At 42.2% G+C, this 24649-nt stretch overlaps 2 protein-coding genes across 2 annotated transcripts in view; one reads left to right on the top strand and one right to left on the bottom strand.

The window, feature by feature from the left end:
* STX18 (syntaxin 18) overlaps positions 1–2080 on the top strand; it is a 64936-nt gene extending 62856 nt beyond the window's left edge. The window contains exon 11 of the mRNA XM_038178294.2: positions 839–2080. Coding sequence (XP_038034222.1) covers positions 839–934 — 96 coding nt within the window. The 3' untranslated portion in view covers positions 935–2080. The remainder of the gene's footprint in view (positions 1–838) is intronic.
* Positions 1321–24375, bottom strand: NSG1 (neuronal vesicle trafficking associated 1). The gene is made up of 5 exons (XM_027457396.3): positions 24058–24375; positions 23475–23625; positions 20040–20156; positions 9254–9364; positions 1321–3935 (listed from the first exon to the last, which is right to left on the bottom strand). The coding sequence occupies exons 2-5, from the start codon at positions 23601–23603 to the stop codon at positions 3735–3737; spliced, it is 558 nt and encodes a 185-aa protein (XP_027313197.1). The 5' UTR covers positions 23604–23625; positions 24058–24375; the 3' UTR covers positions 1321–3734.
* Positions 24376–24649: the final 274 nt, after the last annotated feature.

The following is a 24649-nucleotide window of genomic DNA, read 5'->3' as shown; positions in this document are numbered from 1 at the left end:
TTAGCATACACTTACCATGCCTATGTGTGACTCTTAAGCACTTGACATTAAATAGGACACTGGAAAGGTACAGACAGGTCAACAGATTGTCCCAGTGTTCATAGAAAAAGTTGGTATTCGTGAGATGGCATAAACTTACATTATTTTTGCTTTGGTTTTCATATTTGTATGTGGAACTAAATTTCCCAAACCATGCTGAGAAACAGTAGGAAAAGGTCATTAAAAAATTAACTCTCATTAATGTTTATATCACATGAAGAGTTCCATGTAAAAATCTGGAAAATGAGAGAGAAAAGCAGGTTTCCTCCTTTCTGTCAGTCTGAATTTTGGGAAGGAGAGTCCTAGAAAAATATTTGCTGCATTTTGCTGTAGTTGTTCCTTGCTCTACTTGCTTTGAGGGTGAAATATGTGATAGACAGTCCTAAAGCAATCGGTAGAAATAGCTGTTGTCAGTTTCTTTGTGTTGATTTTTATTTGTTTTTTTAAATCACAAGAGATTTATTAGAGTGATATTAGACTGACTAATCACAGAGCTTCATTTTTGGAACTTAACCTTTAAGCACGTACACTTTGACGTAGTTCTTCACGTTTCGGATGTTTTTCTATTATCTGGGATCTGGATTTATTTTCTTAAATCACCAACTTTAACATTTTGTGAGAAGCTATAGTGTGATAAATCTAAAGTGGTACAACCAGCCTGACTTTTATTCACCTGAAAGTAATGGCAGCTTTGTTTTTTGTTCTGAAGCCACTAACAGTCATCATGGGCTGTCTTTTTTTGAAATATGTACTGTACTTTTTACTGGTGAGAGTAATCAAGATAATCTTCTCCTCACAGGCCATCAAAAACAATGCTGGATTTAGAGTATGGATCCTCTTTTTCCTTGTGATGTGTTCATTTTCCTTGCTTTTCCTGGACTGGTATGATAATTAAAAAAATGAAATTGTCTACATGCTTTGTAAAACTTTTGACATTTTTTCCTATGGAATGGGGTATATACATACTTGTATATTTTATGCATTTTTTTTGTGCTGCTGTGATGGAAATATTTTCCAACAAATGCACATGCGTATGTCCATTGCTGCAGAGGGAGACAATAGCATTCATTTTATCAAATGTGAAACCACGCTGAGTCCTGCACACTTCAACCTTTGAAAGAGCTGGTAAGAAGGCTACAAGCTGGAGCAGAGCTAAAGGGGTAAACATTGATAAGTAAATAAAAAGTGATAATTGTCAGTGAGCCACACCTGTGATACTTAAAGTCCAGCTCTCAGTGCGCAGAACAGGTCAAAAGAAAATTGTTGTTGTGCAAAAGCATCTACACTGTTTCAGGCTTTTATTTAATCACACCACTTCGGTACACAGTGATCATTTTGCAGATGTATGACCTCTACTTCTAATCCTTGACAACTACTTTAGAGATCAAGATGATTTAATAATAATTAAAAGAAAAAAAAAAGCTAAAGAGCTTTACTTGGGGGTGCAAAGAGATAATAACAATGCCGATTGTGCAGTGAAATGGAGGTTCTGAGACATCAGAACAAAGCCAAAGGACAGACAATATTAAAAGCAAACTCTTCAAAGTACTAGAAGTGGGAGCAATTTGGTATCCAAAAAAGGGGGTCTCAAAACCAACCATGGCTAAGAATCAATAAACTTCCTCTTTTTAAGTCAGATGGAAAAACTGCTTTTGACTCTTGACTTAATTGCAAAGCAATCAGCGTTCTACATCCTACAGCTTGGTATTTTTTAATGTCATGAGAGCAGTAAGTTCTTTCTCATCGGTATTTACTTGTGCATTGAAGCCATTTATTGTGCTATATTTAAGGGGAGGAAGATGTATCATGAATCATTTCCATGTAGGACAGTCTTGGGAAAGAGATCTTTTTTATCTTGTAAAATCTGAATGGCCTCTGTAAAAAATATGGTGATAAATGTGTTTTGCTATCTCTCTTCTGACTTGTGTATACCTATACATTATATGCAACAAGCTGTATCATTCTTTACTCTGCACAGAGTGAAAATGTCAAAAGTTACAGATTGCATCCAATAAAGCCTATGCCTACTACAAAATACAAACATGGTAGTTTTGAGTATCTGAATATGTGGCCTGTGGTTTTGAAATGCAAAGAAAAATTTGGCACGTAACTTACTGCTTTTTATGTATTCCACATACCAGGACTTAAAAATTCTTTTACAGATATTACTTGCTTACTTCATATCAAATCTATAGAATTAAGTAATAATGGTTATTTTTACTGTATTGGTTAAAAAAAAAAAAAAGTTACTGATAATTAAATTCTACTGGAGAAGAGTAAAAGTGGAGCTGACTGTTTGTTCTGCTATAGATCTTGGCGGTTTCCCTTTGTTTCTGTATGATCTCTACAGAAAACAAACTTTTGACATGTCCACTAGAAGTTGTTGCATTTAAGTAAGGTTACTTGCTTACCCAGATGTTTCACACCCTTGTCTGTTAAATTAATTATGTCTTCTTTTGTAATATATTTAAGATTTATAATAAAAATGAAAACATGGTTTCACACAAAGAATAGATAAGTTTGTAATTACAATGGAACTTTAACGTGCATCCACAATACTATGATCTTCTACATCTTTTCCCATCCCAAGCCATACATAAACAGTTCTACTCTTCACTCAAGTTTCACATGTAGCTTTCAGACAGCCAGTTGTGTTATCTAAGATGCTACTGTTTCACTTGTGATGCTTTGTTTTAAAAAGCATTGAACTGCAAACCATACATAAACTGAAAGCTCTAATTTATAAAAAGGGAAAAAGTTAATGTCATAAAAGAGAAAATTTAGACATATTACTCCCCCATTGTATCCAACAAATTACATAGCGGACTACATCTACTGTGAACAGGCTTTCTACCTCTTAAGTATGATCAAAAGATGGCATTTCTCTTTTGAACATCCTTAACCATATATTTACTTTTTTACACTATCCTCACCATCCATCACTAGAATTGTCTGTGGTTCTCCATAGTGCCTATCTAGTTTGTGTTTCAGTGCATATCCTTACCAAGATGCTAAAGCCACAGTGGAAATGCAGTTAAATCCTGTTGACAGCAATAATAAAACATTGAGCATGCCTTGTTGCAGAGAACTTCATTATCACTTACAAATAAATAACAGTAAAGAAAATGTAAGAAAAATGCTACCTGACATTTTTTTTTCCTTTCTCCATACAAGTCATTACATTATGCCCTTGATATCAGTGCTGATTATCACTTTTGCTTGAGCCAAAACTAAATACTAAATATAGCTCTCAGCTAAACAAGAGATCACTCTAGTTATGGCTGTGGTGTTTCGGTTTGCAAAATGACTAACAATAAAAAATTAATAAATAAAGTATCAGTTCAGACAACAGAACACATGATTTAAGGTCCAAGCCCTGAAAATCCAGTGAAGAAATCTGTCAGTATCCAATAAACTGCAAGAACATATCTAACAGTTGTTTGTTTTTTTTTAACATTGAAAATGGTGTCAAAGCTCTAAAGCAATGCTGATATGCATCTTGTTTTATGCCCATGAATGTTCTGCAGCAAGTTTTTGTTTTGTTTTGTTTTTGCAAAGCAGTATCAGCAAACAGAAGCAATTGCACCATAAACATGAGTAACCTCTAAATTATCCATAATTATATTTAATGAAAAGTTCCTTAAAGTCCCTTAGTTACCTTCAAATGACATAGTGTTAATAATTAGCTTATCATACTAAGCTGATTTCTCAGCGGCTTCAGTCTCCTGTTCAGATAATTTCTCTTCTGACAGTACTGTCATCCATGGGGACACTGAGCGCGTGATGGTTTGTTTGGCCAGATTGTAGTGGTTTATGACTGTGTAAAATTTCCCTCGAGCACTGGAGTCTTGTTCAGAGTAGTAGTTTTCCAACCCAGCTGGAATGCATTGATTATTCTGAAAAGAAAATCCATCACTTAGATTACAGATACAACCTCATACACACTGAACATACCAAAGTATTTTCTTTTCCCTCCAGTCTAAGCAAGCTTTTACTTTGGGCAAGTCACGGTGAAACACACAGCAATTACTACTACAGTGTCATCCTACTGCAGTGAGAATGTTCCTCCTTGTAATCCTTAGCCTACACCTGCATTTGCCAGACAGGCAAATCTGTGTCTGTTTTCCACAATAATTAACAGTTAAGAAACATGCATGCCCCAAATTAATTTTTAAAAGTACTCAGTCTCTTGTTCCAGCTCTTTTCTTCTCTACCTAGTCCCACCTGGTCAATCTACAATTACAGATACCTGCATTCTCACATTGCAGTGTTTCAGGCACCTTAATAGAATTTGTTTTCAATCTGTGGGGAAGAGCTTACTATAAATATAGGGGTGCCAAGGCATGACCAGTTTTACAGCCTAGTAATACACAGAGGGAAAACATAGTGGGCAGCCCTGTTGATGTGCAGATGTGTACATACACATGATTCTGTGATTCTAATACTTCACTCTTCATTTTCAGAAAGATACAGTCAGCATCAAGCTTTTAAAGTCTATCTTTAGCTGTGGAACTGCATTATTTAGTTTCCCAGAAGTTTAAGAGCACTACACAGAAACTGCAAGATGCTCAGAGCTTTTGAAAATGAAATACCTGACTTAGTTAAATACCAAGTAGTATCCAAACTCAGATGTCATCTTAAAAAACAAGTGGATGTGCCCATACAGTGTATCTCGCAACCCTCCTGTGACGATGCAGTAAAAGCCTATGAAGCAACAAGTTGCACTGAAAGAAAAAAAATGATTGGGACATATCCTGCTGACCACTGGGTTTTGCTCCAGAAGGGCACGGGTCTCTCCACAGGTCCTTTGCCACATCTGCCAGTCCAAGCAATCTGAACAACACCTCAGGGTCCTGGGCAGTCATCTGTGCAACTGAGCTGACCCTCTAAAATCTGTGAGTACCTGCAGCACTCATATCAGCTTAAGGAAAAGTTAAGTTTAATAATTTATCCTCTCATTTCAAAAGATACAAGCTGTTTGATCTTCCTTCTCCCAGTAATTAAGATTAAAATTTCTAATACTGCGGGACAGCAATTTTTTACCAGTGCTGCTGTTCTCATAGAATTTGGCAAGGAAAACTTAATAGGAGAAATTTCTGAGCACAAAAAAAATTGTCACGACCAGACACTATCTCACATGTACACATTTACTTTGGGGTTGAACTCTTGTCAACCCCTCTTCTTTTTCTTCTAATCAGAAAAAAAAAAAAAAAAGATGAAAGCAGCATAAATGTAAACCAGCAACTGTTTCAAATGTTTTAAACCATATAGCACAAAATGGCTGGGGGAAAGATCCAGCAGTCTTGGCTTAAAATAAATTCTGCCTCCTAAAAATGTTGGGGTGAATAAAGCATCAAAATGTATGAAAGAAAAAAGCAAGACCTGCTAAAACAATAGGCTACAGGTAGTCTTTAAAACTACTTGGCCCCAGTGAATGTGATCTTGGGGCAGATTTGACTGCTGAAGGAAGACTTGCTATCACAAGATTAGCAGCCACCCCAGGGAATTAGCAGCTCATCAGTTCTACCCAGCTTGCGCGCTGGAAGCTTAGATGCATGCCAGATACAACAGCATCCAAAGTTACCACATCCAGCCAGGTTTGGTTTGTTTTTTTTTTTTTCCACAGAGCAGCCAAGGCAAATCTTGCCCCAAAGCTTTATTGGAACTAGCACTACAAAGCAGATAGGGCTTAACTCCAGCTAAGCAGAGACTTGTGGCCAGGCAGCACTGTTTAAATCATGGAGGTTTCCCTGCCATAATCACCAGCCTCATCCAAGTGTCAGTTCCAAGTCTGAGACCTAAGTTTGAAGAGCACAGAGGACATCTCTGGAACTGAGCTGCTTGGTATGCATGTTCACCTGCATCAGCCGTGCCATCTTCTGGAAGCATTATCTAAGCTTCATCTGGGATAACTGACACGACTTCTGATGTGATAAAATGACTAAGAAGCACTCAGACACAGACCTCTTTGTAGTGATTATTTCACCCAGTCACTGGATGTAGTCACAATTCTAAATATTTAAAATGGGGGAAGGAACACAATCCATTGATCTAATTAGATCTGCCAAGGAAATTCAAGCAAATGCAATATAATTATTAGTGCTGAAGACAAGCCAAGATTACTGCCAGTCTAAAATAATGCCACAGAATCTTTTACTGCTTAAAGGAGCAATTAGCTTTTTAACAGGCCAAAATGACTCAGTAATGTTATTTTTTGTAGTCACAAACGCCCAGCAGTTGACAGAAGAGCCTAAAGAAATATCCATCAGAGTTTCCATCCTGACTGAATTTTTTCTCAGGATTTCAGGCTTCTGGAAAAGACGGGCAAAAACTTCCTTTATACTTGCTGTTCGTTGTGTACTGCCCACGGATAACCTCTCTGCTCAGCATCTCATCAAGGCAGGCAGGGCAGCACCCAGAGCTCCTGAGCTGTGGAAACTGGTGCCAGTTCGCATTGTGCCACCTGCTGTAACCTTCAGCCTACGCAGAACATTTCTACCTGTTTTGTTTCATTGGCTCCCAAGTGAGAGAACTAGTAAGAAAGGGCACGAGGAGAAACCAGGATGCTCCAGCATAACTTGTCAGTCTCACATTTCTTTCACATCCCTTTTATTTCAGAAGTTAGTTACAGGTTAAGGCCTTTGATGCCAGAGCAAATCCTGGTTGCCAGCTTGTGTGTGGCTCTATGAAGATGACTCCTTCTGTTCCCTTGACACAAGGACTCCAGTGGTACCAACGCTTCACTTCAAAATAGTATCTTCTGTCCTATTAACTTTGCTGGGTCAGTAATTCCAGCCTTAATAGATGACGGTGTTATCTTTAATACACGGAAATTACTTTCTTGTACTGTCCATGAGTCTGACAGAACACAGGTGCCTTGGCAATGGAAGCTGAAGAGTAACAGATGCAGTACGGAGCACACTGAAGCCCTGGAGAAATTCCTCCAGAATACGAGCTGTGATGAGTCTAACCATGAGCCAGCAAGGAGTGCTTCAGAGGAGCGATCTGCACAACAGGGCTGTGCCTGCGTCAGCTTCAGCAAGCACAAATTTGCAGCTCAGGCTGTTCAAGACTGCTATGCAGAGGAAAACGAGCGGCTTTTTAATTACACTTTCAAGCTCTGGATGTGTAGGACAGCAAAAAGGTTGAAAACACCGAAACCTTTGGAACTGCTCCGTGTATGACAGCATCAAAGCAGAGAAAAGCGAATTTGACTCAGGGCTGCAGTCGCTCAGGCTTTATTCAGAGATTCCCATGACACCAGGCTTCCTGAGGCAGGACACATTTGCCCTTAACAAGCAAATCACATCAGCATCAAAAGCCTGGTGACATCCAGGCCAGAGAATATTGCTGAGTTCACCTGAAGCACAAAGCCCGTCCACAGAGAGACTGGCCACAAGGTGAACACAACTGGCACAGACTTCTCCTTCATCTCTCTTAGGACATCTGTACCAAGCTATGCCATGATATGTTACAGACTCTCCCCAAAAAGATGTACAGGCAACAAGTAAAAATTTCTGTCTGCATCGCTAGTTCCAGGCCTCACGCCATTTGGTACCACGGTTATCCTGTACAGAAAACTTAAGAAGTAGATGATAAAAGATGCTGTGCCTCCTGGCATTTTATGCCATCAAGCACCTAGGAAACAGCCTCTACAAAACCCAGCACTGGAAGAGCAATAGCAATGCAGTCCTGTGTATGTGCTGCTCCCTAAAAGCAAAGCATCAGGCACAGGATGCTCTGCCTAAGTGTGTTTCAAACACAGGGTCCTAAGACGAGAAACCTGATCAGATTCTTTTCACACACTGTGCAGCCAAAATAAAGCTCAGAAATTGTTCTCCTCTTACATGTCTTTGACACTAGAAAGAACAGGTAAGAAGCCAGAATGCTGCAATTCGAAGGAAGGGATGGCACGGTATGAAAGGACGCAGAAGAAGCAGGCTGTTACTAGAATTGTGACAGGAGCACACGACTGGCCATTCCCATCGAGTCAGGATCACATCAGAGTAGGCTCTGTATGAACACACAGTCTGTGTTCCAAATTGCTAAAAGCCAAGAGTAAGCTTAGAAAAAAAAGGCTAGCACCCCTCGAGACATGGGCATAGAGAGGTTTCAGAACTTGTCTGAGACAACACAAAAAGAAAACCAGCAGAAGGAAGAGCTGTATCTCCTGAGCTACAGCCAGCTGTTCTAACCACAGCCTCTTTTGCCCTTGAACCGAGGGAAAAACGAATGGTTGGAGTTAACCTACTACAGCACCACTGCTTATACCTTTGGACTGGATTCTTGTAAAATATTTATGTGCCTACAGTGACAGAATCAAAAGTCCTGAACAGGACTGGCAGGAGCGCTGAGGTAGTCATTCTTTCTTACGTCATTTTGAAAATCCTATTAGATCCCCTTTTTATTCATTAGGAGACTAAATAGTCTTAAAAAATTAGAGGGAAGAATGCCATCATCACTGCTGCTTTTCTTAACTAATTACAGCCACATTCAACCCTGCTAAATTTACAGCTGAGAGAAATCAATACTACCTTTCTGACTTCCAGCCCAGGTCAGAGCTGAAGAGACAGCACTGCCATCTTGTAAGAATTAAGTGAGCCCCTGCCTCCCTTTCAGTTAGCGCAAGTATTTTTTCCAATAAATGTGTTTTCCCTTTTTTGGCACCACTTTTGGCCTGTGGCAGTAGGGCTGGGAGGTCACTGTTCTAGAACAAGAAGTTCTTTCTATAAAAATAACCCTAAGGTAACTCTGCTACTCTTAATGAGACCATCACTTCAGCCTGTCTTTGACATATATTCCAGTGTCCATTTTTTTTTCCTCCAGGTTTTTAGATTTATCATTCTCTTCTTTCATATGACAAATGAATTTGGAGGAACATGCAACACCAATAAATGGGGTATGACCCAATAAATGAGTGCTTTGCTCCAAGAGCTGCAGATGAAGGAGGTCTGCAGGATACTGGTGTTGGCACTGTTGATGTATTTTCAAGGTTTAGAGCATTAGCAAAAATAACAAGAACGTGAAAGTTGTGTGGTAGTCACAATCTCTATTACAAATTAAGCAGAAAGAAATATAGCTGAAAGCACACTAACCTCTGAAAATAACCACAAGTTTCTATACAACACAGGATGACTTAATCGAGGCTATGCAGAAAACAGCACAGGGAACATCACACACTCTCCCATTTTTCTGTAGTGTCTACAGCACTTACCTTGAAAACAAATCCTTCTGGACAGGTATGATCATACTTGTAAACCTTGTAGACTACCAGAAATACAACACATGTTAAGAACGCAAGGGCGAAAAGGACCAGCACAGTTACCTGGAAAGAAAACCAAAACATGCTCATGTTAGTAATGCACTGCTCATCGTATCGCTGTTTGTTACCACAGGCAGCAGAAGCTAGCTACAAACGCACTTTGCAGTAAAATCAGAAAATAAAAACAGCTACTTAATTGTTGAGGGAAATCTGGGAAATAACACATGTGCTTCTACCTCCTGCTTCTCCCTGAAAAAAGCTGATGGTATGGTCAGTGCCCCATTGCCTCTATACTGCAAGGCTTTTTGGGTTGCTTCTCTTTTCAGCGCACACGTGAGGCCAGAAGGACACATTGAGGTGGTGGCTCGTGTCTGCTGCTTTTTCAGGATTTGGATGATGTAAGTGTAAATCTAGTTTATGTCAGCTGATGAGCATGTTGGTTTCCCCTGTACCTGTCCAAGAATAGAGTCAGATGACAGTAAGTTAGCACAGGTGTCATCCGAATGATACAAAGGTGACTCCAGCAGGGCAAGGAGAAAGCAACGGCTGCCCCCTCTTGTTAGGAGAAGAGTTTGTTGCACCCGCTGTAGATGTTTCTGCTTCTACAGCACTTGCAGAGGAGCCTACGAATCTACACATCACAGACTGCATTGCATGGCACTGACTTTCACTGTCTAAGTGCCTCCCTGGTCTTGAATCTGTGTTGGAGCAAAAATATGAGATGCCTTAAATTAAATCTGAAATTGGTGTCACTATGAAGCTAATCTTTCCCAGGATTAAACCTTGGGGGAATGTCCCAGACATAAGGTTTTTACTATTCTAAACCTTCTAATGACACATAAATGAGTAGCTCCTGGAGATTACAGGAAGAGGAGAGTAAGAGTGGTTGAGCTTTTTTTTTTTTTTTTTTTAAAAAAAAAAAAGTTACGGCAAAGCCAGCATGTCCTGCAGCCTAAGAAAGTAATAAACTTTTAAAGTTAATGATTAGTCGATTAAAATAATATGTAGTATGATCTAAATGTTAAGGACAGACAAGCAAACCAGCTATATACACCTCCTAAAAAGAGGACGTAGGGACATTTGGGTCAATCACACAAACAAGAATAATCTGGTACTTCAGAAAGCAACCAAAAAAAATTGTAGCTTTGCCTCTCAGAAAAATAAACCAACCAACCACATGCTCCCGTTATGATAAAGCCCAGAACTAATACGATTTGCAACACTGCAAACTGTGTGTGGCAGAAGACTGGGATGCTGAAGGACTTAGATGAACTTCTAGGGACTTAGGAAGCCAACTTAATGATGGACACACAACAGCGCGTGCTAAATTTCCTGGCTGGAACAAGGCTGGGGAGTGCAGTGTGCTGCTGAATCCAAAGATTCTTGATAGAGAGAAAATTAAAAAAAAAAAAAAAAAAAAAAAAAAAAAAGATGACCAGAGGAGAGGGCAGGGAGAACTGCAGATCAAAAAGTAAATTAGCAGAAGAAATGTAAATCAGAGCAAAGGACCTTTCAGGTTCAGAGTAACACCTTCAGCTTCCCAGAACTGTCACTGGGTTGGAATAAAAAAATTGTATTCTTAATCACCTTCAGAAAACCTCACATTGACATCAATTTTCAAATCCAATTACTCTTCCCCAGGTTTATTGCTCGTTTGCATACACAAAGGTTAGCTCTGCCTTGCCAATCTCATACTTTCAGCTCACGTGTCCCATGTCTCAGGATGTCACTGATGAATCCCAAAGGGCATCTTCCCTCCTGGTTATCTTCTGTGGCTCAGGTCAGTAACCACCACCATAACCTCTCCTCCTCACACCTCCCAGCCCAGCCAAGCTGTGTCCTACCTTGGCCTGTCTCGTGTGTGGTAAGGCCTTTCCCTTTTGTTTTCTCCATTTTTTTGCAGCTCCTTCCTGTGTATCCCCAGCCACCCCACTTACAAACATGTACACGGTCCTTCACCCTCTGGCCTGGCCCAAACTTTGAATCCCGTCTTCCAGAGTCTTTCCCTCCCCACAGCTGTAATAATCCTTATCCTCTGTTCTCCCCCAGGAATCCTCCTTGCACTCCAAGCTCTAGAAAAACTGAACTTTCTCCCCTTAGCTCGCAGTTTCCACAAAAGGGCCATGGGCTCACAGCTTTCTTTTTCCCAGCTGGGCAGCACGGGGAGATGAGGAACCACAAAGGAGGGAGCAAACAAACAGCTCTACAGCATCCTCATGGCCCAGTCCCCAGGTTTGGGGTCACTCACCTCCCACCCCTACAATCCAATGGCTCTAACTCTGTCCAATTTGCTCTGATGGTCATTGCTCTTTCCCTTAGAAAATAAGATAGAGAGGGAAAAGAGATACTAGAAAGTGTGGAAAGTAAACAAAATCCAGTTGAGATTATTGCAGAGGTTTCTGTGCCCTTCAGGATATATTCTACACAGCCTTCAAGAACGTCTGCTCTAAGAGAAGAGGTCTAGGACATGGGACAGAGCAAGCAGGACAATTGCTGTGCTCTGGGTTGGTTCAGCTCAACTCCTCCTCAGGCAGGTGTAAACAGTTCAAAATGCTTTGAAAAGCATTCTCAAATCTCAAAGCATTTTTAGCCACATTCACTGCCCATCCTACTAGCAGGGAAGAGTAAAATCCTAATATTTTTCCCCAGCTGCAACCATTCTGGCATACAGATGAGGCCTTGGGAGCATACAGCAAAGCTAACAAACTGTTTTGTAGTTCAGATCAAATATTGGGCAATCTAAATATATTTATAATTCCACAATCATCGCACAATCTCCAAGGCTCTGGAGGTGTTTGGGAAGGTCAGTAAGTTTTCTGAAGGAGGCCAAAAGCCCAGCGTTGTGCAGGCTGGGGGATTCTGGCAGTTCCAAAGCTGCTGGCTCAAGCCTTTGCCTGCTCCAGGGACCTACCCGGGGCTGGGTGCTCACTGCCTGCACATCACGTCCACCACAGCTCTTCCACGGCCACACAGCAAGCCCCTGGGAAGAGCTCTCAGGGCTCCTGCTTCATAACTCTCCCAGAACCTCTCCCTTTCACATACTGTACTTCCTAACGTTATTAATTTTGGTATTAGCATGTAAATTTTTTACTCTCATTATCTCCAATAATTTGCAATCACACTCCATTTGCAAATCCCTAATCAAGTAAGCTCTTGTCTCCTTCCTAGCAGAAGAGGAGCTCTCCTCTCCAACCATCCTTCAGGATATAAGTCACTTGTATTTAGGTAAAAGACAGCTGCACATGCAAGTGACAGATGGAAAGACATCCATCCCTGGATTCCAAGGTGATCCCAATCACCTGGTTATCCAATTTGCTTCTTTCTTGTAAGCTGAAAATCCTTCTCTTCCTTCTAACAGCCATATTCCTTCCCTCTCACAACCCACCACTGATGGTCCTTAGATGCCCAGCTTCACTCCTGTCCCTCAGCCAGTCAGCCTCTTTGCCCTGCCAGTAACTCCCTCCCTGCCTCTCCTTCTGAGCCCTCTCCTCCCAGCTGCCTTTCAAAACCCAAGGCACACAAAGAGAGGGGACAACAAGCTGCTCTGCAGACCACAGGCCTGGCCAAAGCTGACATCTCATTGCCTTCTTCCACAAAAAATGTGCAAACTCACTACAGCCTGAAGCCAACTTGCTTTCTTCTTCCTGCAGGGGCACTAGCAGCAGCTCGCCCTCACCTTCCAGTGGAGGCAGGAGAGGATGCAATCCATGTGCAGGCACCACTCCCTTTCCTACAGGGAATCCTTGCATCTCTTCTTGTGGCATCCAGCTGGCTGAGTGCAGGGCCTCACACAGTGGCAACAGAAGCCTTTTAACTACTCTGATCATTCACTACCACATAGATCCAGCAGAACACCACGGTGTCTTGCGCCACACAGGTGACAGGCTTTAAAAATACTTTTCAAGAAATAACTAGAAGCTAGCACGAACAACTTCTTTGAACTAGGAACCCAAAGTGTGGGTTTGTTTTCATTCCAGGAGTGTCCTTTAAGGTTAGTTTTAAGGGGAACTGGCAGCAGAACTAAGTGAACACAAAAGCTGACAAGATATTATGTATGTGGCAGCTTTTTGAATAGATTGCAAGTGAAGAGCAGAAGAAGGACAATGTCTAGCCAGAAGCCATTACAGTAATCGAAATGAGAGATGACTAATGAATGAACTAAGTGTACCCACAGCAAAAAAACAAACAAAACCACAAAAAAAACACACGCTACCTTCAGACTCTATGAGCATTTAGCCAAACAAATGAAACTCACCGGATCTGACAACTTCGCTAACACGTAAACAGCCTGTGATAAGGCCCTACCATCAAGATCTGCTAAATCTTCCCAGTCAGTGTATCCTGCTCTGCTGCAGCTGCGTAAGGCTGCAAGCTGTATTTTCTTCTATGCTTGGCTGCTGCAGTCTCCTCCCTCCCTTTGCTAGCATTTGTTGGGCTCCCTTTATAATCAAGCCAGAATGTTACAGCAAAATGCATCAATTGCACCAATTGTGCCTGCTTTGCCTCAGACCCTTTCCTGGCTCCCATCCTCCCTGAACAAATTACAAGCTACGTTTCAAGGCACGTACAGTTCTGTGTTGCTCCTCTTAGCTCTATCTCCTTTTGCTCTGCCTGTATCCCACTAAAGCCTTAGTGCTATCTTCTTATCCCATGCCCTAACCATCACACTTCTCTTCATGCATCCCCTTCTTGGCAGAAATTCTTGCATGAATCCATTCTTTCTGCACTTGTGTGCACTGCCTGCCTTCACTCTTTTCCTTCCACCACACACCTGTCAGAAAGCACACAAACCCACCCAGAAGCACTCCTGTTATTATGGGAAGTGGCACTAACAGCACATGCAGTGACTTTCACTGCTCAGTCACCAGCCCTTGGTCACATCACAGCTCTATTCTACATCTACACCTTACCTATTTCACTTGGAGCCCCTTGGGAACGCAGCTTTCATTTCTGATTTGTCTGTAAAGTGCTAGGTACATCCTTGGTGTTAGCAGCAAACAAAAAGAGTGAAGACATACATTTACAGAGCACTCTTCGTATCAAGTGAGTTACAAACAGTTCATGTTTCGCTCACCAGTGAAACACAGAGCCCCCTAAGATGAAATACAGCAACTCTGCACAACCATTTAGGACAGGAAATTAAGATCATTGCTATCCAATTTAAACTACAAGAGAATTTTAGGTAAGCAGACTGTAATTACAATAGATTGTGTCTGGCTACATACCACAGACGAAAATTCGTAAAACATCACATTGACTTCCCTGCAAATGGCCGTGACCTCCATTTCACCTCTCTCCACTAAAACCCTGCATCTCCTGCCACACAATGCCCTCTACCAGCATGTCAGAGAACACCAACACCAGCTCTCTGCTCCCCCTTACACTCTTGCGTTTTCTAAAATGATTTTCTTCGCTGTTACCTGGGCCTGTCCCTCGAAGTTTATGTGAAAAGATGTGTTTGAAGCAATGTATGTAAGGAATAAAGAATATTCCGTTTGAAGAAAATGGTATGGCTTCCCATACTTGTTATGGGGATATACATCCACCTGCAGTATGACTGGTGACACAAAAGGCAGCCAGGTGCTTCACTGCAGAATGGTGTTTCTAATATGACCTGTCACGGTTAGCTGTATGACTGGGATCTATTTATCTCAAAGAGGATGACAGCCTTGGGATAGACTGGAACAGAAGAAAGAAGTCAAAAGACTCCTTCTCTAACGGGCAAAGAGGAAGAGAGAACTGGCTCGGATGCTTACCTGGAGATGACTGGGAATAGCAGCACGAAAGGCAGACAGATTCATGAAGGGAAAACTGCAAAGGAACTACAGACCCAGTGCTTCTTAGCAGCAACAGCACAAGACAACAGAGCAAGCCTGCAAGGGAGTTGATTAATGAAACCTGAGGGAGATACTGTTAGACAAAACCAGATTAACAAGGCAGTGGCCTCCTGAGCCTAAGCAGCACCGTGGCTGAACACAACTGCTCATGGCAGTGTTCCCATCATCTTCCATCACACAGACACCACGGATCTGTTTGCTACCGACAGAGCTGAGGAAACTGTCCAAGACATCCTGTGTCCCTGATGTGAGAATCTCGTTACCTTGCCTTACAAACCTGGAAGGGATTAGTGAGGCCAAGAGAAAGGCTGGAAAAGATCACACACCCTTTCTGTGATGTACGAAGTGTTGCATCTAGAGAGACCCAAAGCATCTTCTGCCACCAGTGTCCCTGCCACCAGGCTCTGCTCCAAGAAAAGGATTTCTAACAAGGTATGAGCTGCTGCTAGGCATTACCCACTTTACTCAGATCTGCCAGCTCTGACCATACAAAAAATTCCTTTTAGCCAAAATTTAGCAAAAGGATTGTCAATGTCCTATCAGGAAATTATCAGAAATAAGAAAAAGGGAATAAAGACAGTTGCTATAGAGTGCATTTACATCAATAGTTTTAAACCAGCAGTTACACTGGAAGAAGAATCTCCTTTATTTGTCTTGCTCAAAGCGATAAAAGGAAAAATTCAGAGCCTGCCAAACTGTTATAACAGTGAGCAACTCTAATCGTGTAAGTAGTTCTGCTGAAGAAAAGAGAACTACACATGGCAGCAAGCACCTGTCATCCTTCCAGCACTAGCTGAGAGACCAAGAATTACTTGGGGAAGTGCTATCCCGCACAAGAATCGGCTGACATCTCAGGCATTTAGCTGAGTTTTAAGTGGAAGCAGAGACACAGAAACCAACAAGAAGTATTTTCCATGCCTCCAGTCAGTTTTTCAGTAAGAATCATCATCTGTATTACAAAGAACAACAGGTAAAAAAGTCTCGAGGCAGAAATGTGTTTTAAAAGATGTCCCTTCAAGACAGATCAATCATGGAATACTTTTTCTAATACATTTTTTCTATCTTAAAATAAGCAGGTGAAACTGTGAGAAGTCTTGATTCCTCTTCCATAACCTCGTGCTTGCTACTTGATAGTACATGGCTTGCACCATATGGTCTTACCACAGAAAAAAGCTCCAGGCTCCGGCTCTGCAGTTAGATGTATGTACAGATGTCAAGGATAAAGTCTGAAGAATTGATTTGCCTTTGTACAGAACCAAATGGCTTAAGGCAAACCACAGCTTGGGTTTATTTAAGGGCTTGAAATGTATTGGGAAACAGAAAGGGTTGCTTTCAAAATACTTCTGAATGTTATTTATTGAGGTTTCCCCAAAGACAGAAAAAAAAAATCTCATTCTTTGATAGACTGGACAATTTTTGAAATTGGTGTGCTTGTGCACAACTGTCAATTGTCAACTCCCAACAACGGAGGCCAGAACAGACATCTCACTAAAAAAAAACAAGTGGAGTTTGTAAAAACACGGCTCCATCACTGGAGGCAAAGGTTTGGCTTTGGCTAACTGATACCATCAATTTTCTCCTGCTTCCTCCTACGTGCTGATTCATAAGACTCCTTTGAAATGACATTTCCAGCCATGTTGTTCTGTTCTGTATAGCAGACAATCTCGAGGAGAGAAAAATCTGCCTCATTCAAAGTGGCTTTCCAGATGTGAAGGGCCAGCTCCCCACATTATTCTACGCTGTTCAAAGAACAAAAGAGAGACTTTTATTTCTCAATGAAAAACACACTCCCCAGTGAAAGTCCCATCTTCCTTGGAGTGGCTACTGCCATAAAGCTGAATTACAGCAACAGCATTCTCAGAATCAGGAGGTTCACAATCTCATGACAGATCCTGATTTGAATTCAGAACGTGACTTCAAGCAGGAAAATTATACTTGCAGTTTTCTTTGTAAACATTCTCAGCTCTGTTGTAATAACTGCAGTAATGTGGATTGAATGCAGAAAATACATTTTGTAATTGCATATTCACCCGGCTGCTAAAACACCAAATGATCTACATGACATATGTACACGCTGGAGTGGCTTCATTTGTTACAATATATAATTTCCCGAGAAGCACAGCGTTCGATGTTCTGCACTGCTGAATCCCAAAAATGCAATCTGCTTTGTCCTTACTTAAGGACTACATCTTGGAATACACATGTGAAATATTAGTAAATATGACTGACTGCTTTTATTTTTAGCACAAGATTCAGGCTGCGTCTTGTAGCAAACTTATGCATCAGTGATGTACAGTATTAAAGTCATTAAAACAGCATCTGAAGCTCTTTTCATGAACAGAAGCCAAAGTCAGAGCCTCACCAGTTAAATAATGCATTTCATAATTATAGCAAATATTTAATTTTCAAACAAATATCCTTTTGCTCTCTCAGAATCAACAGCAGCAGTTAACATGATGGCTCACAATTAATAAGGACCCAGGAGAAAACCTCACACAATCAGTACTTTTCATCTCCATATTTATGAAATTTCATCAATTATTCATGAAATATTTACTACTGGGAGTGGTGAACATGACAGTCAGCCCTGCTGGAGAACCAGTCAGTCCTCTTTAAAATGATGCAAGCAGCATAATTCAATTCCTCAACTTTTAGGTAGAGATTAAGGGACATTTTTAGGTTCTGAATGTTCTGCATTAAACTCTTGTTTTTGACTACCTGAACCACAATTTTCCTAATTGATCAACCCCCACACCCTCCTTTAAAAGCTGACTTACAGCCACAGTGTGAATCATCCTGCAATTCCCAAGAGATACCAAATCTTCCTGAAACCTCTCTCTGATGCAGTAGTTACCTAGCAGCAAAACCTAGCAACCCTGTAGTATGAGATTAATCCCAGAGTGATCACCATAAAGTAATATCTAAAAGACATTTTACTTTAAGCACGCCATCCAAAGGTATATAAAAATGCAACATAAAAAAGCTCAGGCTTCTGACTGTTCAGCTATACAAATTAGAAAAGACTACCTAACAGCATGACAAGCTATTTATTTGATGTTCACTGAGGTCTTTCTTGTTCAACGGTCCCAAAAAAAGACAGAAAGAACCCAGATCTACAGAGAGACGTGTAAAACATTTAGATGCAACTAAGGTATTCAAAACCCTTCCTTATCTACACTTTAATGCTCGAGAGATGAGATCCCTTAGACCCTACAGCTAGTGGCTAAGCACACAACTCTCCAGGCAGTGGTTCCGCTCAGTTGCTTAGAACCAAGGTCCTAGCAGGGTGCTCAAGCTAATCACATTCTCCCTCTTTACTCCTACAAAGTAGTGGGCATTTTCAGATGACTTCAGTTCGAATAAGACACACACAAGACAGCCAAACGTGTTGTCATTGTTCTGAGCTGTCCACCTGCACCTTAGCCAACAACCCGGCATGCATCACCCTCACCTGAGAGGACAGGGATTATCCTCAAGGAGCAGCACTATGGTGTCAGGAGGAGAAAGATGGAACGTCAGTCAGAAGGTAGCATTTTCCCTGAGGGATGGGATGTCCTTGCTCCAAATCGGGTAACAGAAGAACTGGTTTCTTGTCCTGTCAGTAAGTCCCTCACGCAGCTCACCGGGAACATACCTGCTTCTCTGTATGGCTGAAGACCCTACCAGGTGACCTGAGCTTAAAGGTTTGTCCCAGCAACACTGCAAAATTCCTTTGCAAATGTAGCCTAAAGCTCCTAATGCCTCCTTGAACCTTCACTTTGCCTGTGTGTTTTGTGCACTCTGATTCCAGGGAGAGCTGTAGATACCTCTGAAGGAAGGTGTGGGCCTGGACAGGTTCAGAACCACAGGTCAGGCACAGTTCCTGTGTTTTATTCTTCAAATTCTGTGCTTTATGCTCCTAATTACAGAACTGGAATATTTGTGTATGCCCTAAAACTCCCATCACACAGAGGGATGTCACATGCATGCAATAGCAAGAGAAATAGACACCTTTACTGAAACCCTGCTTTGTTCCTCAGACTAAACTTTCCAAACATGTTTGTAACTGGGCACCGAACAGTGTGGATGCCTGCTGTTTAAAAGTGCTTTGGCATCCTTGGGTAAGATGCTAGGTTAACAGGGCTAGAAAACTAGTCTTCTTCTTTAAGGGAACTGATAGGAAAGCAAGAGCTGAAGCACTCTTTCCTGCTTTGCTTTACTTGTACAGCACAAGAAAACCTGCCCTCCAGTGAGAAGGGGGGTAGATAATTCAATCCTTGCATCAGTTAAGCTCTCTGGTTTCCTCTGGGAGTACTCAGGGGAGTAATAAGGGTGTGGACACTAACGAGTAAATGTGAGTCAGATTCCTGCTGATCTGCCATCCTCCAGTAAGTCGTCACCAGGCTGTACGATACAATTGGACCAAGCAAAGAGCTCTGGTATACATCCTTAAGCTGCCAAGTCATGCATTTAACTATAAAAAAATACATAATGGACTATGACAGTGCTTTTAAGAGAATGGTTTGGCTACACAGAAAAATAATACGCCAAAAAGAAAACATATACTCTTCTGGTTCTTGTCCTTCAACACTAACAGGGACTGCCCATGCCACGAGAGGTACCTGCATGCAGCCACATAGACCCTGGCCAGCCAAGTTCTGAAACGCTTCCTCTGAGAAAATTGCCTTCTGAATTCATCTGCCAGTGAGGGATTAGGACCAATAGTGCTGCAGGGTTTGCTTTTGCTTCTAATCACTAAATACTGAACTATTTTAACACTGAATTTCCTTTTCTCATTTCCAGCTCTACCCCTAACAGTCGCGCTGTTACAGCCAGCCAGTCTCAGCTACAATCAGCGATTGATTTTAAGCATATCTCGGAGCAAAACTGAGTCACCACCATCTTCAGATTGCACTGCTTACCTTAAATCTTTCTGAAACCCCTTCAGTGATGCTGATTGTGAACTCAGCTATTTTAGGAGTACGGAATTTTCCCTTCTTGCGATCAGGTTCATATTCTGTTTTCGTTTTGACCACAACCTTTGAAAATAAAAAATAAAATCAAAAATCAAAAAGCCATGTAGACAGTACCTTACTAGCACATCACCAGAATAAAGTTCATCACAGGAACCTTATTTACTCAATACTCCTCCTTTTACATGCTTACAAGCACATCTAGCACAATATTTTTGTTGTTGTTCTTCTCACCCCATTTTGTGTAATTCTTCTATGGAAGATTTAAGCTTTAATTCTTCTATGGAAGATTAAGTTGTTAAGCATCTACTTAACCCAAACCCAAATCGTGACACTCCCCACATTGTATTGTCTGAAAACAGCCACCTCCATTTGCTTCAGGAGAGGCATGCTCTTTAGCCATGTTCTCTGATGGCAGGATTTTCAGTTTAAAGGTGATGACCCATCTAGTTGCAACTCAGTATGTGCCAGACAAAAGCTCTTCACACTGTGATTTTTAACATCTCAGATAACTTTTGAGTTATTAGCAGCAAGATGTACACAAACCCTTATGTGATAATGAGATTTCTTGATACACCCAAGGCTCTCTAATTTCAGTTTATTCCTTGCTATGAGCTATTGCCCTGAGCTACACAATTTAGGATCTTACCTGTATTCCTAAAATATTCATTACGTCAGTCATGTCTCTAGTACTCTCCTAGGCATTCTAATTTGTACAGAATTTTCACAAACCTAACCTATTTGCCTCATTTTTGTCTTCTACAATTTCTCAGGATCTTTTTTTCAAAGTACCACACATGAAATAGGGTGCAGTTTATCACACTGACAGTGCTATTAAGATCTGGTCAATTATCTCTGTTGTTCCAAAGAACAAATATCGAGACCCTTTCAGATTTTTAGAATCAGATGCTATCTTTAGAGCAGCATCAGTGGCAACTATAACGTTCTGCTGTTAAGATCGTAACTCTTACAGGTATCCAGGTACTGAAATTAAAGCTTTGGGTTCTCCTCTCCTCATTTCCCTGAAATGGCATCTAGAATGAGTAACAGTAGCTAGACTCAGTACCACAAAGCTTACTAAATTCTTATACAGCAGTACACAGATATGTGCAGGACATAGGGAAATAGCTTAAACTATTTTCGGCTATAAGAAGATAATTGTAACTATGTAACTTCACAATTGCCCAACAGCATCATGGAAGTAAACCATTTGAAATGCCCTTTTAACATTACACTTCTTTTCTTCCCCCTTTATGTTGCATAATCTCAGGCAATTCAAATCACATTCAGCTGACACTGAACACAGAGTTCTATCTGCTTGGTTATATAATGTCTTCTTTTGTTTAACATACCTAAATATGAATTTAAATCAGTTCACCCATTTAATTTAGAAGCTGTCAAAAACATCAAATTCTCGTCGCTACAGTCACTATTGCTGAAGAAGTTATGCTTCACTGCCATGCTGGAGTCTTGTAAGTGAGTAATAAGCACAGATACATGAAGTATGTACTCCTGTTCATTATATATGAGCATCTGCATACTTCAGAATTTGATCCATGTGTCAATCTTGACTTAATACTTCTGCCATTTTTCACATGAGTTGCTCTACTACTCCCTTTGTGTCTGTAGCAACCAGTGAAGACATTTACATGAATAACCACAGCCACAGAAGGAAGCCAGTAGGACGAATAAACGTGTCTTTATTTTTTTCCCTCAGTGTTTGAAAAGGAAAGGAAAGCTATCATACAAATAGACAGTGGAAAGCGCAGAAGAGTCAATCAAATATTCCTTTATGTAAGTTCCAAGCCCAGGTGCATGTTTGCTTTTGTTCAAGGCAAACCTTGTAAAGACAAGAGGAGTCCTGCGCAGTTCTAGTAGGTGCAACCAGGCTGGCACAGAACCTCCTGGGTTTGCCACAGAGGCTCCGCTCAGGTTAAACCTATTACCACACAGGTCCCTAATTCAGACTTCTGCTTAACGGTGCAGTAATGTAACAAATTCCTCTGGATGTTGGTCTCAGTAATTGGTTATATCCAGTCACCAGTTGGCAGGCGTATCAGACACAGTAAGACTTAACTTGTTTTAAAGCCTTAGGGTGCAATTTTGTCCTCAGTTACAAGATTTACACCCATGTAACCAAGGACAGAAAATGGGCCCTAAGGCTCTGTAACAGCTGTTATGGCTTATTGTATTTATGCCTGCCAACTGGTCATCACCACACACAACACAATGATGTTGATAGGAATTAAAATTGAGGTCACAAATTTGTTTGTATTGCCTACAAGCAATACTCTACCAAGACATATTAAAAAAGCTGAAGTGCTTTACCCCAATATAAGATTATGTGGGGTTTTTTTTGAGCTATAAGGAACGTATACCTACCAGTTTATCTAGAAGTGGAATTGCCAAAAATAAAAATCGGCATGATGATATTACCATTTTCCAGTTAAATTTTGTATTTTTCAAAGGCCACAAAGCTTCTTTACCAGATACATACATGGAAAAATACCTAAATATCCTACTGAATATGATACTGAAAAACAGGATACTGAAATATCTGAAAAAATATCTGTATGTCTCATCCACAGTAACCCTTACAGAAACATTTATTTTGAGTATATTTATTAAAATGTATTTATGGGCTACTACATCATCATCCTAAATCCTTACAATTAAATCCCTAGTATTCAAACCATGTGATAAGGAATGCACGATACATGCTTCCTTTCCAACCTGTGAGCTGCACCTCAAACTGTCCTCTTGCAGCCACGGAGCACCTAAACCACCTCTATTTGGAGGTTTGGGGCCAAATCAGTTGCTAAGGAAAAACTCAGTGGGCTGTTCTCATTTCATTACTTCACGTTGTCTGCGGCTAGCAGGCAGGAAGTTCCTGCTGAGGCACAAAAGGAATATGGAAGTTCTCTCTGTGGCCGGTCTGCCTACGTACATCTTGCAGAGAGACAAAGCAGTGCTCTATCCCCCCATTAGGGGGGCTTTTTCTGAAACAAGAAAATTCACCTCATTTACAGAGAATGTTTAGTACCTCCCAAATATTAAAAAGAAAGACGTGGAGTAAGGAGGGATATGGCAATAAAATAGAGAGAAGCTTGCATTTGCCTATTTATACATCTCATCCAGCAGCACTGAAATCCAAATACGCTCATTGCTAACATTTCCCACTACTTTATAAATGCAAATCACCACTACTAGATTTTCATTAGCTTCGCTGTCAGCTTTTTTTTCCCCCAGAGGGAACTGACATTCCCTAAAACACCCCGTATTTCTTGACATTTCTAAGCCGCTCGCTACATGTAACCTATTCTTTTGTTGTTTGCCCGAGATTTGGGTGTGATTCTCCAGGGTGGAAACTAAAGCCTACTGTACCTTGTCAGGAGGTGGGAACTGGAGCTGATTGACATCCAGGGGTGTGATCAGGGGGATGGTGTCAAATCCATCCTCCAGAAGGGGCTGCTTTGTGCTCTTCTCGCTGAAATTATTCCCCAGTTTCACCATTCTTCCAGGGAAGCAGGATTTTCTGCAAGCAGACACGCACACACACAACACGCAGAAACGCAAACCAGAGCGATTTGTCACAAAGTCGGGATGCACCAGACCCTTCCACAGCCCCCCGGAGAACCCAAAAAACGTAAAATTTAAAAGAAATATTTATACATATTTACGGGTTAAGCCGCGGCTTGAACAAATCAGGCGTTTTGTGAAGTAAAAACGACGAGCAACGTTAAGAAACATTAACAAAAAAGGCACCCACACGCCACCACACGTCAGCCTGCCCTCAGCGATGCTGCCCGCCCGGCCCCGGTGCGGCATCGCCCCTCAGCTCGGGCGAGCTCCGGGGCTGGCCCCGGCCCCTGCCCCTGCCCTCCCGCCTCCCCTCACGACGGACAGGGCCGGGGCCGGGGACAGGGGACCCCCAACAGCCGCCGTGCGGGCTGTCCGCCCCGCTCACCGCCGCGGCTGCCGGCCCTTCCTCGGCGGGCGGCGAGGCGTCGTTCCGCCGCGGCCCCGCGCTGCAATGGCGGAGCGGGCGGCTCGGCGGCGGCTCTCCCTCGGCGGGCAGAGAGCGAGAGAGGGAGGCTGCGGGGCCCTGGCGCAGCCGGGGCAGCTCCGGAGCAGCACAAAGGGACCCCGCGGGGTGTGAGGCGGCTCCCCCCAGCCGGCTACTGGCGCAGCGGCAGCAGGTGGAGGACGAGGAGGAGGAGGAGGAGGAGGAGAAGGAGGCGGCGGGGGGACGGGACGGGAGCGAAACGCGCCGCCCTCCGCGCTCCTCCTCTGGCGGAGCCGCGCGGCGCGGGGCGGCGGCTGCGGGCAGCGATGGGGGAGATGAGGGGAGAGATGGGGATGAGGGGGGAGATGGGGATGAAGAGGACGAGGGAGGAGACAGGGACGAAGGGGACGAGGGAGGAGACAGGGACGAAGGGGACGAGGGGCGCCGCCGCCCTGCGCCTCACAGCGGCTCCGGGCCCTGAGGTGGGGGCTGCCCAGCCCCTTTTCCTCCGGCTCCGCTGCCTTTTTTTTTTTTTTTTTTTCTGTCACAGGTC

Source organism: Anas platyrhynchos, chromosome 4 (assembly GCF_047663525.1).
Source record: "Anas platyrhynchos isolate ZD024472 breed Pekin duck chromosome 4, IASCAAS_PekinDuck_T2T, whole genome shotgun sequence".
Lineage (NCBI taxonomy): Eukaryota > Metazoa > Chordata > Aves > Anseriformes > Anatidae > Anas > Anas platyrhynchos.
Note: the sequence above shows the minus strand (reverse complement) of the source record. Positions and strands in the feature narration are given on the sequence as shown.

What these genes read in the sequence shown, in the direction of transcription:
- NSG1 (XM_027457396.3), bottom strand. Translation starts at nt 23,603, where the DNA reads ATGGTGAAACTGGGGAATAATTTCAGCGAGAAGAGCACAAAGCAGCCC. An exon ending in AGTTCCCACCTCCTGACAAG is followed by an intron (nt 20,157 to 23,474) that starts GTACAGTAGGCT and finishes TTATTTTCAAAG; the next exon opens with GTTGTGGTCAAAACGAAAAC. An exon ending in CAGAAGGATTTGTTTTCAAG is followed by an intron (nt 3,936 to 9,253) that starts GTAAGTGCTGTA and finishes TTTTCTTTTCAG; the next exon opens with AATAATCAATGCATTCCAGC.